At 44.9% G+C, this 14,331-nt stretch overlaps 1 protein-coding gene across 2 annotated transcripts in view; it reads left to right on the top strand.

The window, feature by feature from the left end:
* cacnb1 (calcium channel, voltage-dependent, beta 1 subunit) overlaps positions 1 to 14,331 on the top strand; it is a 188,995-nt gene that overhangs the window by 9,648 nt on the left and 165,016 nt on the right. For both annotated transcript variants that reach the window (XM_067968801.1, XM_067968798.1), the window contains exon 2: positions 11,830 to 11,916. In XM_067968801.1, the coding sequence (XP_067824902.1) occupies positions 11,830 to 11,916 (87 nt within the window). The remainder of the gene's footprint in view (positions 1 to 11,829; positions 11,917 to 14,331) is intronic.

Raw genomic sequence — 14,331 nt, 5'->3', positions numbered from 1 at the left:
GCGAGGGGACGTGGGGGGGGGGGGTTTAGTTACTGCGAGGGGACGGGGGGGGGGGGGTTTAGTTACTGCGAGGGGACGGGGTGGGGGGGGGGGGTTTAGTTACTGCGAGGGGACGGGGTGGGGGGGGGGGTTTAGTTACTGCGAGGGGACGGGGTGGGGGGGGGGTTTAGTTACTGCGAGGGGACGGGGGGGGGGGGGGGGTTTAGTTACTGCGAGGGGACGGGGTGGGGGTTTAGTTACTGCGAGGGGACGGGGGGGGGGGGGGTTTAGTTACTGCGAGGGGACGGGGTGGGGGGGGGGTTTAGTTACTGCGAGGGGACGGGGTGGGGGGGGGGTTTAGTTACTGCGAGGGGACGGGGTGGGGGTTTAGTTACTGCGAGGGGACGGGGTGGGGGTTTAGTTACTGCGAGGGGACGGGGTGGGGGTTTAGTTACTGCGAGGGGACGGGGTGGGGGTTTAGTTACTGCGAGGGGACGGGGGGTTAATTACTGAACCGAAGGAGCTGGCTTAGTCCCAGACAACAGCCACTTACGTGGTGAATCACAGGGTTGGTATGATTTTTTTTATAGCTTTATCATTATTATGTGATTTTAAAAAATGTAAATATTTTTTCCAAGTTTATTTAAAGGCTGCTGCACTAAAGATGAGGCAGCCTTTCAAGCCGCTTTGTTTCCCTGCGACAGGCCATTCATCAGCCACATGCCAAAGCTCCCAAATTTGGGCATTACAGTGACTGTGAATTCTTTTGTTCCGAGTTACATTCCTGCGGATGGTGCGGTTACTGTGCTAATGTGATTTTTAAAAAAAAAATGTTTCCAGGATGGCCGATCTTTACAAGTATTTACAAAGAAGGGTAGACAATTTCTTCACAGCACAAAAAAAGACCATCTCAGGACTGATGAGAGATAATTGTTATTTGGAGGTTTTACACAGGAGTGATTCATTCCATTACCTTGCTGTTTCCTGTTGTGTCCAGGGGTGATGGGTGAACGGGACTTGCTGCGAGTTACATACGTGTATTTTGTGAATTCTCTGGTACAGTTTTGTCACATACTTGCAGGAGAATGCATTTGCACATTGCGGTTGTCAACACACACGCTGCCAATAACGTGTGGTTTAGGGAATGGGATAATTCAACGACGGTTCTGAGTTTTGCTGGGTTGCGGGGGATACGGAAGGTGTTGTCTACATGATGACTTGTTTTGCTGGGTTAGGTTCTTAGTATGTTGTTAACGTCACAGCTTTCATCCTTATCTTAAAATTTCTATGAGCAGGTTTAGCTGGTTATACATCAGCATCACCCCATCAGCCGCATCGTTATACCCTCCTTTATACAAACCTGGTTAAGTGTTGTTGACCGGAGGTCACCAGTTACGGTTATTGGCTTAGTACAAAGAGGAGAAGAGTCAATTCTCTCAACTCTCAATTCGCTTTATTCATGTCGTTAGATCATATACATATAGCTTATATGTCTGGTTAGATATAGACATGCAGTTTGCACCAGGTTTTACAGTTCTATACCAAAACTAGGATCCAAACGCACACCCACTAGGTTTCTCTGACACTCCCTGAGTGGTCACAGAATATAAAGGCTAATACCCGAAAAGGAGAGCTGACGCTGGCCAGGCGTTCCGTTCTCTCTCTCTTTCGACGTCGTCTCTACGTCCCTGACGTAGGTTCTTCCACTTCCGCGATGGTTGGCCTCCGGAGTCTTCGCTCTGGCTCCACGCCTGAGATTCTTCATTCTTATTCTGAATGTTATCTCTTCAAGCTGTGCTGTCTCTCTCTGCCGTTGGTTTAGGCTTGCTCGCCTAGTCCGTGTCTTTTCCTCATTGGCTCTGTCCCAAGGACTTAGGTAGCATTACCTCATTACTCCTTTTCTAAATAAGGACTTGTGCCTTATCACATCTCCTTTGTCTTTCACAAAACTTAGCTAATTCAAACCGGTTCCAGCCAGCTCAGGCCAGCGACTGAACTCAGGTTACTTCAGTTCAAAAGTTGCTTTTGCCTGTGTGTCAGCAGTTCGGAATAAACTCAGTAGTTTCTGCAGCCCCTGGCCAACAGTGTCTTTACCAGATGACCCTAGTGCTCTTAGTGATCCTGGGAGGCTGTTTGATTGTTTATATTAGGAGTGTGACTTAAAATAGAGTTTGTAACCAATGCTTATAAAGTATAAATAATAATATTTAACATTTATATAGCACCATATCTTGTTGAAACATCCCAAAGCATTTCACGTAATGAGTTCCTGTTGAACTATTGTGGCTCTTCTCATGCAGGTAAATATGGGAGCATTCAGTGCCGGAAATGGTCCGCAAGCAGGCAAGAGCAGAATGACCAGTTCATTTATTTGGTATTGTCTGAGGGAGGAATGTTGGCCAGGGCACTGGGAGAACTTCCTGCCCCAATTAAAATAGTGCTGTGGAATCTTGAATGTCCACCTGAATCACGAACAGGTAGAAAGCACCTCAATTAATGTTTTTTTAAAATTCATTCATGGGATGTGGGCGTCGCTGGCGAGGCCGGCATTTATTGCCCATCCCTAATTGCCCTTGTAAAGGTGGTGGTGAGCCGCCACCTTGAACTGCTGCAGTCCGTGTGGTGAAGGTTCTCCCACAGTTGTCCAATGTAAAGGAGAGCAGCTCTGACAACGTAACGCTCTCTCAGTACTGCACTGTCACGTCAGCCTAGATTATGTGCTCAGCTTATAAAACAACAAAAGCAAGAATAATTTATAACCGGTAGATCAGAAATGCAGCTGCTAATCATTGTAAGCCAAAACCAATTCTGATTCTGTTTTCCCCAGTCTCATAAAGGGCAATTCAGCAATCTTGTACTCCCATCAGGGAGCCTTGCTTGACGTGAGTCCTGATCAGAGACTGGGCTATAATATGATAGTTCTGATTCTCCGACCTGTGCTCCCATCAGAGGTGAATCATTCTTATAACTCCTAAGGAATTGGCCGGATTGTTTGCTCCAATTGAGTGCACTCTAGTGACAGCAAGAGTAAAATTAACTTTTTAAAAAAGCAATGTTCAGGGCCACTGATTCATGGTCTCTAAGTAAGACAGATTGTGTTCTTATTGCATGGGATTCTGGAATTTTTGTTAGCGTGTTGGGAATCACATTCAGCGATTCCATCCATTTTTCCTTGAATACTGTAAACCAGTGGTCTTGAGGCCATTACCTATTGTCTGTATTATTAAAAAAAAATGGGGAAAGTAATGAAACGTTACCACAAATTCAGTTAGATGCAGTTAATATGATTTGAGCGTTTGGCAAAACGCTGCAGCAGACACCTGCTGTAAATTTCAATTCATGCTGGGGTGCAGTTCCATGGGTCAAGGCATCGATCAAGTATTTTCTATACGTGAACCTTCCGTACGAGTCGGGAGAGTGTCACCAAGTGATTGAACTATTGAGTAAATTACAGCCAAATCTGCAGCTGAGGTAGACACATTAAATCTGGATGATTCTCTCCCAATTTCCACTACGATTATTCGAGTAGATCCTGAGCAGAGGCCGGGGATTTACCACCTGAGAAGGACAAGAGCGCTGGAGGGGGTTTTATCCATCTCGCAGTCAGATTAAGAGCAACACTGGCAAAGGTCTGCCTTTCATTTCTCTGGGGATTGCTGTATGGCCAGGGAGGAACTAAAGATGGGGTCTGTCTGTGTCTCCCCTCTCCCCTGGCTCTGTCCTGTCCTCTCTGTGTGTCTCCGTTTGTCTCTTTGTCTCTCTCTCTTTCCCCCTCCCCCCGGCCAACAGAGGGAGACCTGAGTTAAGAGGCTCCATGGTGGCAAGAAAAATGACCTTATCTAAAAACATTTTTGAAAATGTGGTCTGTCGATTATTTTCTTCTATAAAAGTGGGGAGGGGGTGTCCTTTGAACATAAGGTATTCCATTTAGACTTTTCTTCCCTTCGTTGAATATAAAAGAACAGTCTGAATGTTGAAGTTGGTTTGCGAGAAAGAAAGTAAATGAGGAATGAAGAATCACAAAATTCATGATTCGTTCCACGTAACACATGCCCAATTTAAGTACACTGCTCAATTTCAGTTTACGAGAAAGGCCTCAGCTTTGATCCCTGGCCCTGTGCTGTGTTAACTGACCTCAAGCCGAGGCAGTAAGAGTGCTGCAATTGGCCAGCTACCCTGGGCTAAGAGAGGGGGAAGCATCAGACAGGCTTCCTGCTCCTGATCGCTAGAGAGCGGCTCCTGCTGGAAACCGTGCATGTGTGGATGCTGGCCGAGGACAGAATTGGGGTCGAGTGTACCCCAGGGTGAATCAGCACCTTCATTTAATCATACAGCATAGAAGGAGGCCGTTCAGCCCATTGTGCCTGTGCAGTCTCTGTGAAAGAGCTATCCGATTAGTCCCGCTCCCCTGCGCTTTCCCCATAGCCCTGCAAATTTTTCCTTTTCAAGTATTTGTCCAATTCCCTTTTTTTGAAAGTTACTATTGAATCTGCCTCCACCACCCTTTCAGACAGCGCAGTCCAGATCATCATAACTCACTGCGTTTACATACAAAAAAATTCTTCGCATCTCCCCTCTGTTTCTTTAGCCAGTCACCTTACATCTGTGTCCTCTGTTTACCAACCCGTCTGCCAGTGGAGATAGTTCCTCCTTATTTACCCTAACAAAATCCTTCAGGAGAAGAATTGCAGGAACAAGGAAAGGGTCTACATAGAATTTACAGCACAGAAACAGGCCATTCGGCCCAACTGGTCCATGCCGGTGTTCATGCTCCACATGAGCCTCCTCCCACTCCTCTTCATCTAACGCTATCTGCATAACCTTCGATTCCTATCTCCCTCATGTACTTATCCAGCTTTCCCTTAAATGCATCTACACTATTCGCCTCAATTATTCCATGTGGTAGCGAGTTCCACATTCTCACCACTCTCTGGGTAAAGAAGTTCCCAATTGGATTTATTAGTGACTATCTTATATTTGTGACCCCCTAGTTCTGGTCTCCCCCCACAAGTGGCAACATTTTCTCTACGTCTACCCCATCAAGCACTTTCATAACCTTACAAAGACCTCGATCAGGTCACCCCTCAGTCTGATTTCAATATTCTCTGTGCTTAAACAGAAATTCATTAAAATAAGAAAATAAATCCCAGTTCGCCTGTCTCTGAATGCTGGTCGCCAGTGCGTGACTTCCTTCAACTGGAAGGGGCAGCGGCCTGGGATCAGGGGTCGCGGTCTACTCGGTAACCGTCAACGGTGCCAATTGGTGATCAGCTGGCAAGGAGCACGATTCAACCAGAACAGAGTGGACGATGCCTGCTTTTGAATGTGGCCTTTAAACAGTCTCGGAAGCATCATAAGGTTCCACTGCAGAACGCTTTAACAAAGTATGTTGTGTGGCAGAGAGGAATATAAGGCTATTGTTATGTTCAATCTACGTTTATGTGCTGTGCAACAGCTGAAACTGGAAACTGAATTGTCCACTAGAGGTCTATCTTCAAGCTGTGAGCAATAGTCTAATTGCTACCTGGAAAATTTGTATTCTGGTTTTATCATACTCTCCAGCCTAAATTCATGAAAAACACAAACAACTATTCATCAGTAGTCATCGCCATGAATGCAGCAAAGCCAACTGTAGGCCAATCTTAACAGGATTCAGATTACTATCTATTCAGTCCCGTTGTATACAGGATCATTCATTGTGACTGTAGATATATTGGCCTGTCTTTCCTTTTCCTCAATGGGTGGGCAATTAATTACTATTAATTACAATCATTTATATGGCATTTATATGGCACCTATCATGCAAGGGGCTATCCCAGGATCTGCAGGACCAGCCAGAGGAATGGACTGCTGTCGCTGGCCCCTGCGATGGTGGGATCGCACTCTTGTCCTTGCAGTGAGGGGGTGGGGGGGAGCTGGAGCAAAAAAGGAAAGCAGGTGATGGCGGAGAGTAGGCTGAGGGGTGTTTTTAGCCGACCCCAGGCAAGCAATAAAGGGGGTGGTATGGATTGAAGCAAAGATATTAGAGAATGCGAAGCCAAAACGTGCTCGGGGGTTATGCTGGGCTGGGGGAGGATTTCAAGAATGTGAAGGGGGAGGAATCTTGGAGAAACAGTAGATTTGGGGAAACTTTTGAAGAGGTATGTTGATAAGAATATGTTGAGATGAAGTAAGGCGGGAAGAGGCTTGTGTGGAACATAAACACTGGCATTCACCTGTTGGGCCGAATGGTCTGTTTCTGTGCTGTACATAGGAACAGGAGTAGGCCATTCAGCCCCTCGTGCCTGCTCCGCCATTTGATAAGATCATGGCTGATCTGTGATCTAACTCCATGTACCTGCCTTTGGCCCATATCCCTTAATACCTTTGATTGCCAAAAAGCTATCTATCTCAGATTTAAATTTAGCAATTGAGCTAGTATCAATTGCCGTTTGCGGAAGAGAGTTCCAAACTTCTACCACCCTTTGTGTGTAGAAATGTTTTCTAATCTCGCTTCTGAAAGGTCTGGCTCTAATTTTTAGACTGTGCCCCCTACTCCTAAAATCCCCAACCAGCGGGAATTGTTTCTCTCTATCCACCCTATCTGTTCCCCTTAATATCTTATAAACTTCGATCAGATCACCCCTTAACCTTCGAAACTCTAGAGAATACAACCCCAATTTGTGTAATCTCTCCTCGTAACTTAACCCATTCTATGTATGTATGTAATACATCAACACGCCTCACAGCTCTTTAAACAACAAATTACTTTATGAACTGCAGGGACTGTCATGTTGGCATTCTTTGCTCAGCTGTGTGTGGGTCAGTGATGATAGGGGTGATGGGCAAGTAGGTTTTCGTGCAGGACAGCATACCTGGAGTAGAGTTTTAGACAGGTTGGAGTTCATGGAGGGTGGACAATAGGAAACCAACAAGGACAACATTGGAGTAGTCGAGACAAAGAAATTTAATACGACGACCTTAATGTGTTCATTAGTGATATCTCACAGCTCAATTTCAGTCCAGTGGTTACAGAAGAGGGGAACTTGATTGGGAAGGAATATGTGAGATACATTGAGTAATATACAAGATTCATATCGAAATCTTCAGCTCAAGCTCTGAACTTACGTTTTTTTTCTCATCCTTCCTCATCTTTCTCCTTCTATGCAATTTAGACGCTTAAAAACAAGGATAGAAATTGGAACATCTTTTCTCCCCGCAGAATTGTGAGATCAGAATGAGGGTGGGCTAGGTCAAAATCTCTCACCCCGTATACCCCACACTGTACCAACTTTGAAAATTCTTCCTGACCTGGATAGACAAGTGCTGGCAGAACTCCATCCACAAGGGCATGTTCCTGCACATGTTTTGGTCCTGTCCTAGCCATCAGCGTTTCTTGATAGAGGTCGTGCATAATTGTCAGAGATATGACTGGCCTTGCCACATTCTTGGACCAAACACCATGCATGTCCAGTGTGCTGCCTGCAAAGCAAGGAATTATCACCCCTCACAGGCTTGTACCGATTTCACTCCAAGCAGCAAGAAGCCATATTCCGGAATGGCGGAAGGATTAGAGGGGACATGGGAAAAAACTTATTTACCCAGAGTGGTGGGTGTATGGAATTCGCTGCCCAAATTGGTGGTAGAGGCAGGGATTCTCGGCTCTTTTTAAAAAGTACCTGGACCTGCACCTAAAGTGCTGTGAGCTGCAGGGCGGAAGGTGGGATTAGAATGGGCACCTGGTTGTTCTTCGAGCTGGCGTGGACATGACGGGCTGAATAGCCCCCTTCTGTGCTGTATCTTTTCTATGGTTCTATATTCCACTAGCATGACTCAACTTTATACACACACACACACACACACACACACACACACACACACACACACTCTCTCTTACTTTGGACTAAGCACCTTTGCGATATTTGTCACAGAGCAAGTGAGGCATGAACTGCGCAGGGAGTTGGAAAAAAAAACTTGGAAATCTATTTTTTTTTTAATTTAAATTTTCTCTGATGGAACTTGGCTCCAGCAAATAATGCCTTAGGAGGCTGGCTCAACAAATGCTGCAGATGTCACCAGTTGACATTGGGAGCTGTAGATTCAAGCATCCTTGCCCAATCTGTGGCTTTGTAGAGAGGCATCAAACAGAGGCCACACACTCCCCCTGGTGAGTTGCGGTGGGGAAGGCTGTTGAGTCATTAAATTAGAAGCAGAATCATCTTGGGGCCAATCTTGCACACATTTTGTCAGTGGCTCAGCCCATTAGTAGTAGCCTAGGAATAGATTGTCTGCCTAGGGTTGCCACCTTTTGACCAGTCCAAAACTGGACCGATGGTGGATAAGTGTCGGTCAGGTGATGGGATGGTGGCATGATGGCTGAGATTTGTTTTGCTGTTACTAAAGTTAATTAAAACCTTAATAATTATCACCTCCACATCATGAGATGGATAAGTAAGTGGGAAACACTGACTTTTGTTAGAAAAACTATTTATTTGGTGTCTGACTTGTATTTTGAAATTTGTGGAAAGCTCAACCAAGAACCAGCCCCAAACCAGACAAGTGGAAAGCCGTGCCAGACCTCATAGTCACAGGCAGTATGTGGTCCCAGACACCCAGTAGAATGGACAAAAATGAAGGAATTCACATAATAGAATCTGACAGCACAGAAGGAGGCCACTCGGCCAGTTGTGCCTGTGCTGGCTCTTTAAAAGAGTGATTCAATTAGACCCACTCCCAGAGTCCTTGCAAACTTTTCCTTTTCAAGTATTTATCCAATTCCTTTTTGAAAGTTACGATTGAATCTGCCTCCACCACCCTTTTAGGCAGTGAATTCCAGACCATAACCACTCGCTTCGTAAAAACATTTCTTCTCCTCTTCCCCTCTGGTTCTTTTGCCAATTACCTTAAATCTGTGACCTCAGGCAAAAAGCCCACACAAAATACAGATACTGGAGTCAAAACACAGATCAGATGTCACAATTAAGTGTGAACATGTCACTCAGCCTTTTCAAACTGGATGAGAAATTCTTTAGGCACCAATTTGTTTGATTGCATTGCCACTCTCAGTGGTTCCTTCGTTAAGTGTTTCACTAACATCAACAACACTTCATCGAACCGGGAATTTTTTCATTACTGCTTGCCCACATCAAATGTGGTGAGTTTGATTCTCCACCCCTCCCCCAACCCGCACCCCAACCCTCCCACCACTGTGTTGCCACCTCCTAGAGCAATCTGCCCAGTTCTGTGAAGTCGTGTCGTACAGCATCTGGTTTCAAACATCATTAGTATCATTGTTTACTGGATAAACATTGCTGTTCCCTCATTGTGTAGCTGCAGCACTTTTCACAATTCCCGGTTGTGTTTTAACTGCAGCTGTAATGATTGTACTTGTACCTGAGTGTACTTGTTGGCTTGTAATTTTCTGCCACTGAAGTGTAATTTGAGCCTTCAATCATTAACGCCCCCTGCAATCTGAACTTCTCCCCTCGAAAACGGTCACGAAACTTACATCTTTGATTGTGGCTTTTGTCACCTAACACATCATCTATTTCCCACTCAGTGTTTATTGCCTCCCTGTCCCGTAAAGCACCGTGGGATTTCTTATGTGAACGGTGCTATCTAAATGTAAATAACTTCTGAAGACAAGACTATACTTGCAATGAACCATGGCATCCCTTCTCTGTACTCCGGGTGAGTCGCTACACCGAGGTCCCGTCTGCCCTCTCGGTGGACGTAAAAGATCCCATGGCATTTTTTGAAGAAGAGTCAGGGATTTCTCCTCCCACCCCCTCCCACCCCACCCCACCCCACCCAGTGTCTTGGCCAACATTTATGCCTCAGCCAATATCACTAAAAACTGTTTATTGATCATTTATGTGGCTACTCCAGTTGACTTTCTGATCAATGGTGACCCCCAGGATGTTGATGGGGGACTTGGCTATGGTAATGCCAGTGAATGTTATGGGGAGATGGTTAGGCTCGCTCTTGTTGGAGATGATCATTACCTGGCACTTGTGTGGCACAGATGTTGCTTGCCACTTATCAGCCCGAGCCTGGATGTCGTCCAGGTCTTGCTGCATGCGGGCGTGGACTGCTTCATTAGCTGTGGAATTGCGAATGGAGCTGAACACTGTGCAGTCAGATCAAACCGGATAAACTAGTGAGTAAGAAATACAAGTGCAAATAGGACTGAGTTGCCTCGGCTTTGAGGGCTGATTACAGGGGCTTAGGGCCACATGTTTGGATGTCCCTATCCTAATTATATTGAAATATATTTATTACATTGTTTTATTATATATTCTAGCATTCTTTGCCACATGTTTGCTCTGCTATGAGTATACATTGGAACCAACTTTGTGATTGTGCAGGTACAGCACTCAAATCATGATTTCCGAAATATGTGTGTGAATGCAGTAGTGTACCATTCATCTATCACAATCGCTGAGTAGCTGCATTGATTACTGGAATTTTGTTTGACTTTAGTTTTTTCAGGAGTTATAAATACCGCACTGTAAAATAACCTTATATTTTCATTCTGTGTTAAACAAGTGTTTTGTGATTTGCTTTGTTGTGGCAACAAGAGCTGAAAAAATGTTCTCCGGATGAAGGTACTGTTTGATTGATTAGGTATTGTGTATGCTTTGGTTTTTCAGTATGATGAGTTTGTTGAAGAGCATGTTTCAGAGTTTCTACTGTGATAGACATTGAGAAAAGGTTGAGGTTTATTACAAAGAAAATTTAAATACAGTTTTGCATGTATTACCAATAAATGTGAATGTTTAAAGTTAGTTACTCCTGATTTTGTCTTGAAGTGATTATCAATTACAAACTACATGACTGAAGCAATTCCTTTCACTAATCTCTGCATGCACAAAATTTTTTTGGATGTTTTTGCATTTTATTCTTCAAATGTTTTTCTTTCAGTTTTCTCTACTCCTTTTAACGCTGGGAAATACTTCCGCAGGCGTAGACCACCCTTGAGTTTTAACCTTGGCTCAGCTGGTAACACTCTCGCCTCTGAGTCAGAAGACTGTGGGTTCACAGTCCCACTCCAGAGACTTGAGCACACAATCTAGGCTGATACTCCCGTGTAGTACTGAGGGAGTGCTGCATTGTCAGAGGTGCCATCTTTTGGATTAGACATTAAACCGAGGCCCCCCCTGCCCGATCAGGTGGACGCAAAAGATCCTATGGCACCGTTTGAAGAGCAGCGGAATGCTCCCGGTGTCCCGGCCAATGTTTATTCCTCAACCACCACGTAAAATAGATATCTGGTCATTTAACTCATTGCTGTTTGTGGGACCTTGCTGTGCGCAAATTGGTTGCTGCATTTTCCTACATTGCAACAGTGACTACACTTCAAAAGTACCTCATTGGCTGTAAAGTGCTTTGGGATGTCCTGAGGTTGTGAAAGGGGCTATATAAATGCAATTATTTCTTGCCACTTGCCTGGCTATTCTTCATGTTTGAACCTTGACATTGGTGGATTTTTAAACTGTTGGTGGGGAGTGGGGGGAGAGGGGCTTTCACATTTAAGTCCAATTCTCACCTGATGTCTGTACACATGCACTGTCCGTCAGACACCAATGATTAGTGATCAGATGTAGGAACTCTGGCTCCGATTTTCCCTTTCCTTAGTTTAGGGACACTGAGGCTAACTTTAGCCCCCACAATCACTACCTCCGCTAACTCTGGGACGGGCAAAGGATCAAACGCAGGACCACCTTCTGTATGGCTCAGAACCACTCTGGGCTGCGTATGTACCAAGTGAGCCATCGGGGAAGCTTCAAGTTTACACATCAGGTTCTAAAGAATTAGGCATTTACCCATCACAGATCTCTTAACTTATTTTTTCTTAATTTGTTTTTAAAGGGAAAATATGCCAAGAGGAAAAGTCGATTCAAACGCTCCGATGGCAGCACGTCCTCGGATACGACGTCCAACAGCTTTGTTAGACAGGTGAGTGGATGACCAAAGGCACTACAAAACGATTGTACATGTGCTTTCATTATTTTATCAATAATACTATGGTAATTACTCCTCCCTAGTTCTTCCTAAGCTCTAAAAACTCCATTCTACAAGCTCAGTCCTCTTACTGCATCCTCACTAAGTTGAAATTCTGTTGTAACTGATTCTTTTGCAGGACCTCGAAATGCACTTACCTCCCCCTTGGGCCCAGTTGTACGATTCACATCAACGGTCTTTCACGGTCACTTCCTCAGGGCTCTCTTCCTTATACTATGGGCAGGCTTCGAAACCATGCCTGGCATCACCAAAGCACTATTTCCTGATTTTTTTTTTTGTTTCAATTTCTCTCTTGACTCTATTTAATAATCTTGAGTCTTACACTATGGGCTGTGGCCTGTCATCCAGGTTTCAAGAAACAAAACATGAGGAGGAGATAAAATAATCACCGTGTTGTCGAGGTCAGAGCATTAATGGAATCAATACAAATGGCAAACCTATTGGAATTCATGGAGCTAAGAATGTTCTTATTTTAAAATTCTCATCCTTGTTTTCAAATCCCTTCATGGCCTCGCCCCTCCCTATCTCTGTAACCTCCTCCAGCCCTACAACCCTCCGAGATCTCTGCGCTCCTCCAATTCTGGCCTCTTGCGCATCCCTGGTTTTCTTCGCTCCACCATTGGCGGCCGTGCCTTCAGCTGCCCGGGCCCTAAGCTCTGGAATTCCCTCCCTAAACCTCTCCGCCTCTCTACTTCTCCTCCTTTTAAAACGTTCCTTAAAACCCACCTCTTCCCTGTCCGAATATCTCCTTATGTGGCTCGTTGTCAAATTTTATTTGATAATTGCTCCTGTGAAGAGCCTTGGGATGTTTTACTACGTTAAAGGCGCTATTTAAATACAAGTTGTTATTGTTGTAACCATGGGACATAGAGAAACGGGCCACTTTCTCTCAAAGAATACAATGGTCATTGGTGAAAATAGGGGCGTCTTCCTGCTGACATTCTGTTGCATAAGGGGTGATTTTGTGACCTGGCGCTACCAATGGGAAGCGATTTTTTGGGGAATCATGAGTATGCAGCCCGTCACACTCTGTCCATTTGGACGGCAGACTACAGGCTCCAGACCCGCAGTTTCCAGAGGAACGCTCCCTGCAAGTGCTGTAACTGGCTGGGAGTGCCGGATCGTAGAATGGCCCACATAAATTGGCCTTTGTTTTATCATCGGGGCAGATTGGATTTGAAATCCAGGAAAAGGCCAGCAGAGCCCCCATCGCGAAAACAAAAAATTGTTTTGGACCCCGGTTTCCTGACTGTTCCTTTCAACTGTCCTGTTTTGTTCGGGATGTGCCGACATTAAACAGGGCCGGCAAAATCCGCGGACTCGTTGGCTTCACCAAAGCTCATCGTTCCGTCCAAAATTCACCCTTCCAGCACCACTCAAGTTGAGTAGTATACTCCAGGTATTATAAACAGCACTGCTGTGGAGCATCAAGTGTTCATCGATACAGACCTGCTGTCAATCACAGCCGATGTCGTCTTGCATGTTACTGTGAAGTAGCTATGTGATTTGATTGTTTCTTACTACACGTGGTTGCCAGTGAGTCTCTGTTCACACTGTTTCATAGTATTGTAGGTGCAGCATGGGAGGAGGTCATTCGGCCCATCGTGCCTGCGCTGGCTCTTCCAAAGAGCTATCCAATTAGTCCCATTCCCCTGCTCATTTCCCATAGCCCTGTACAATTTTTCCCTTCAAGTATTTATCTAATTCCCTTTTGAAAGTTACTCTTGAATCTGCTTCCAACACCCTTTCAGGCAGCGCATTCCAGATCATAACAACTCGCTGGGTTAAAAAAAAATGTTTCCTCATGTCGCCTCTGGCTCTTTTGATGATCACCTTAAATCTGTGTCCGCTGGTTACCGACCCTTCTGCCACTGGAAACAGTTTCTCCTTATTTACTCTATCAAAACCCTTCATGATTTCGAACACATCTCTATCAAATCTCCTAGTTCTGCAAATTAAATTTTTTTATCATTAAATATTTTTTAAATCAGAAGCAACATTTGGATTTTGTAAGTTCCTATTCTAGGGGCCTTTTTAATTGCAGATGTAAGATTTTGGGGTACTGGGCCTTTTAGATGGCTGTAGTTCTTATATCTCTCTGTTTCTGAAACACGTGGAGGGAAAAGACAAGTTTTTTGCTTATTCACGAAAGAATTGCCCGTTCACCCCTTCCCTCCACCAGGTGGAGTTTTGCTGGGGTATGGTGCCTTCAGCTACCATGTCCATGTGGCCAGTCTTCCATGTGTGAGGCGAGACAGTAGTAAGTGTCAACAGGCTCCTCATCTATTGTAGCTGAGTGCGATGAGCTGAGTTTGCCCTAATGTCCACACATGACATTCCAGTAGGAAT

This window comes from Heptranchias perlo, chromosome 30 (assembly GCF_035084215.1).
Source record: "Heptranchias perlo isolate sHepPer1 chromosome 30, sHepPer1.hap1, whole genome shotgun sequence".
Lineage (NCBI taxonomy): Eukaryota > Metazoa > Chordata > Chondrichthyes > Hexanchiformes > Hexanchidae > Heptranchias > Heptranchias perlo.
Note: the sequence above shows the minus strand (reverse complement) of the source record. Positions and strands in the feature narration are given on the sequence as shown.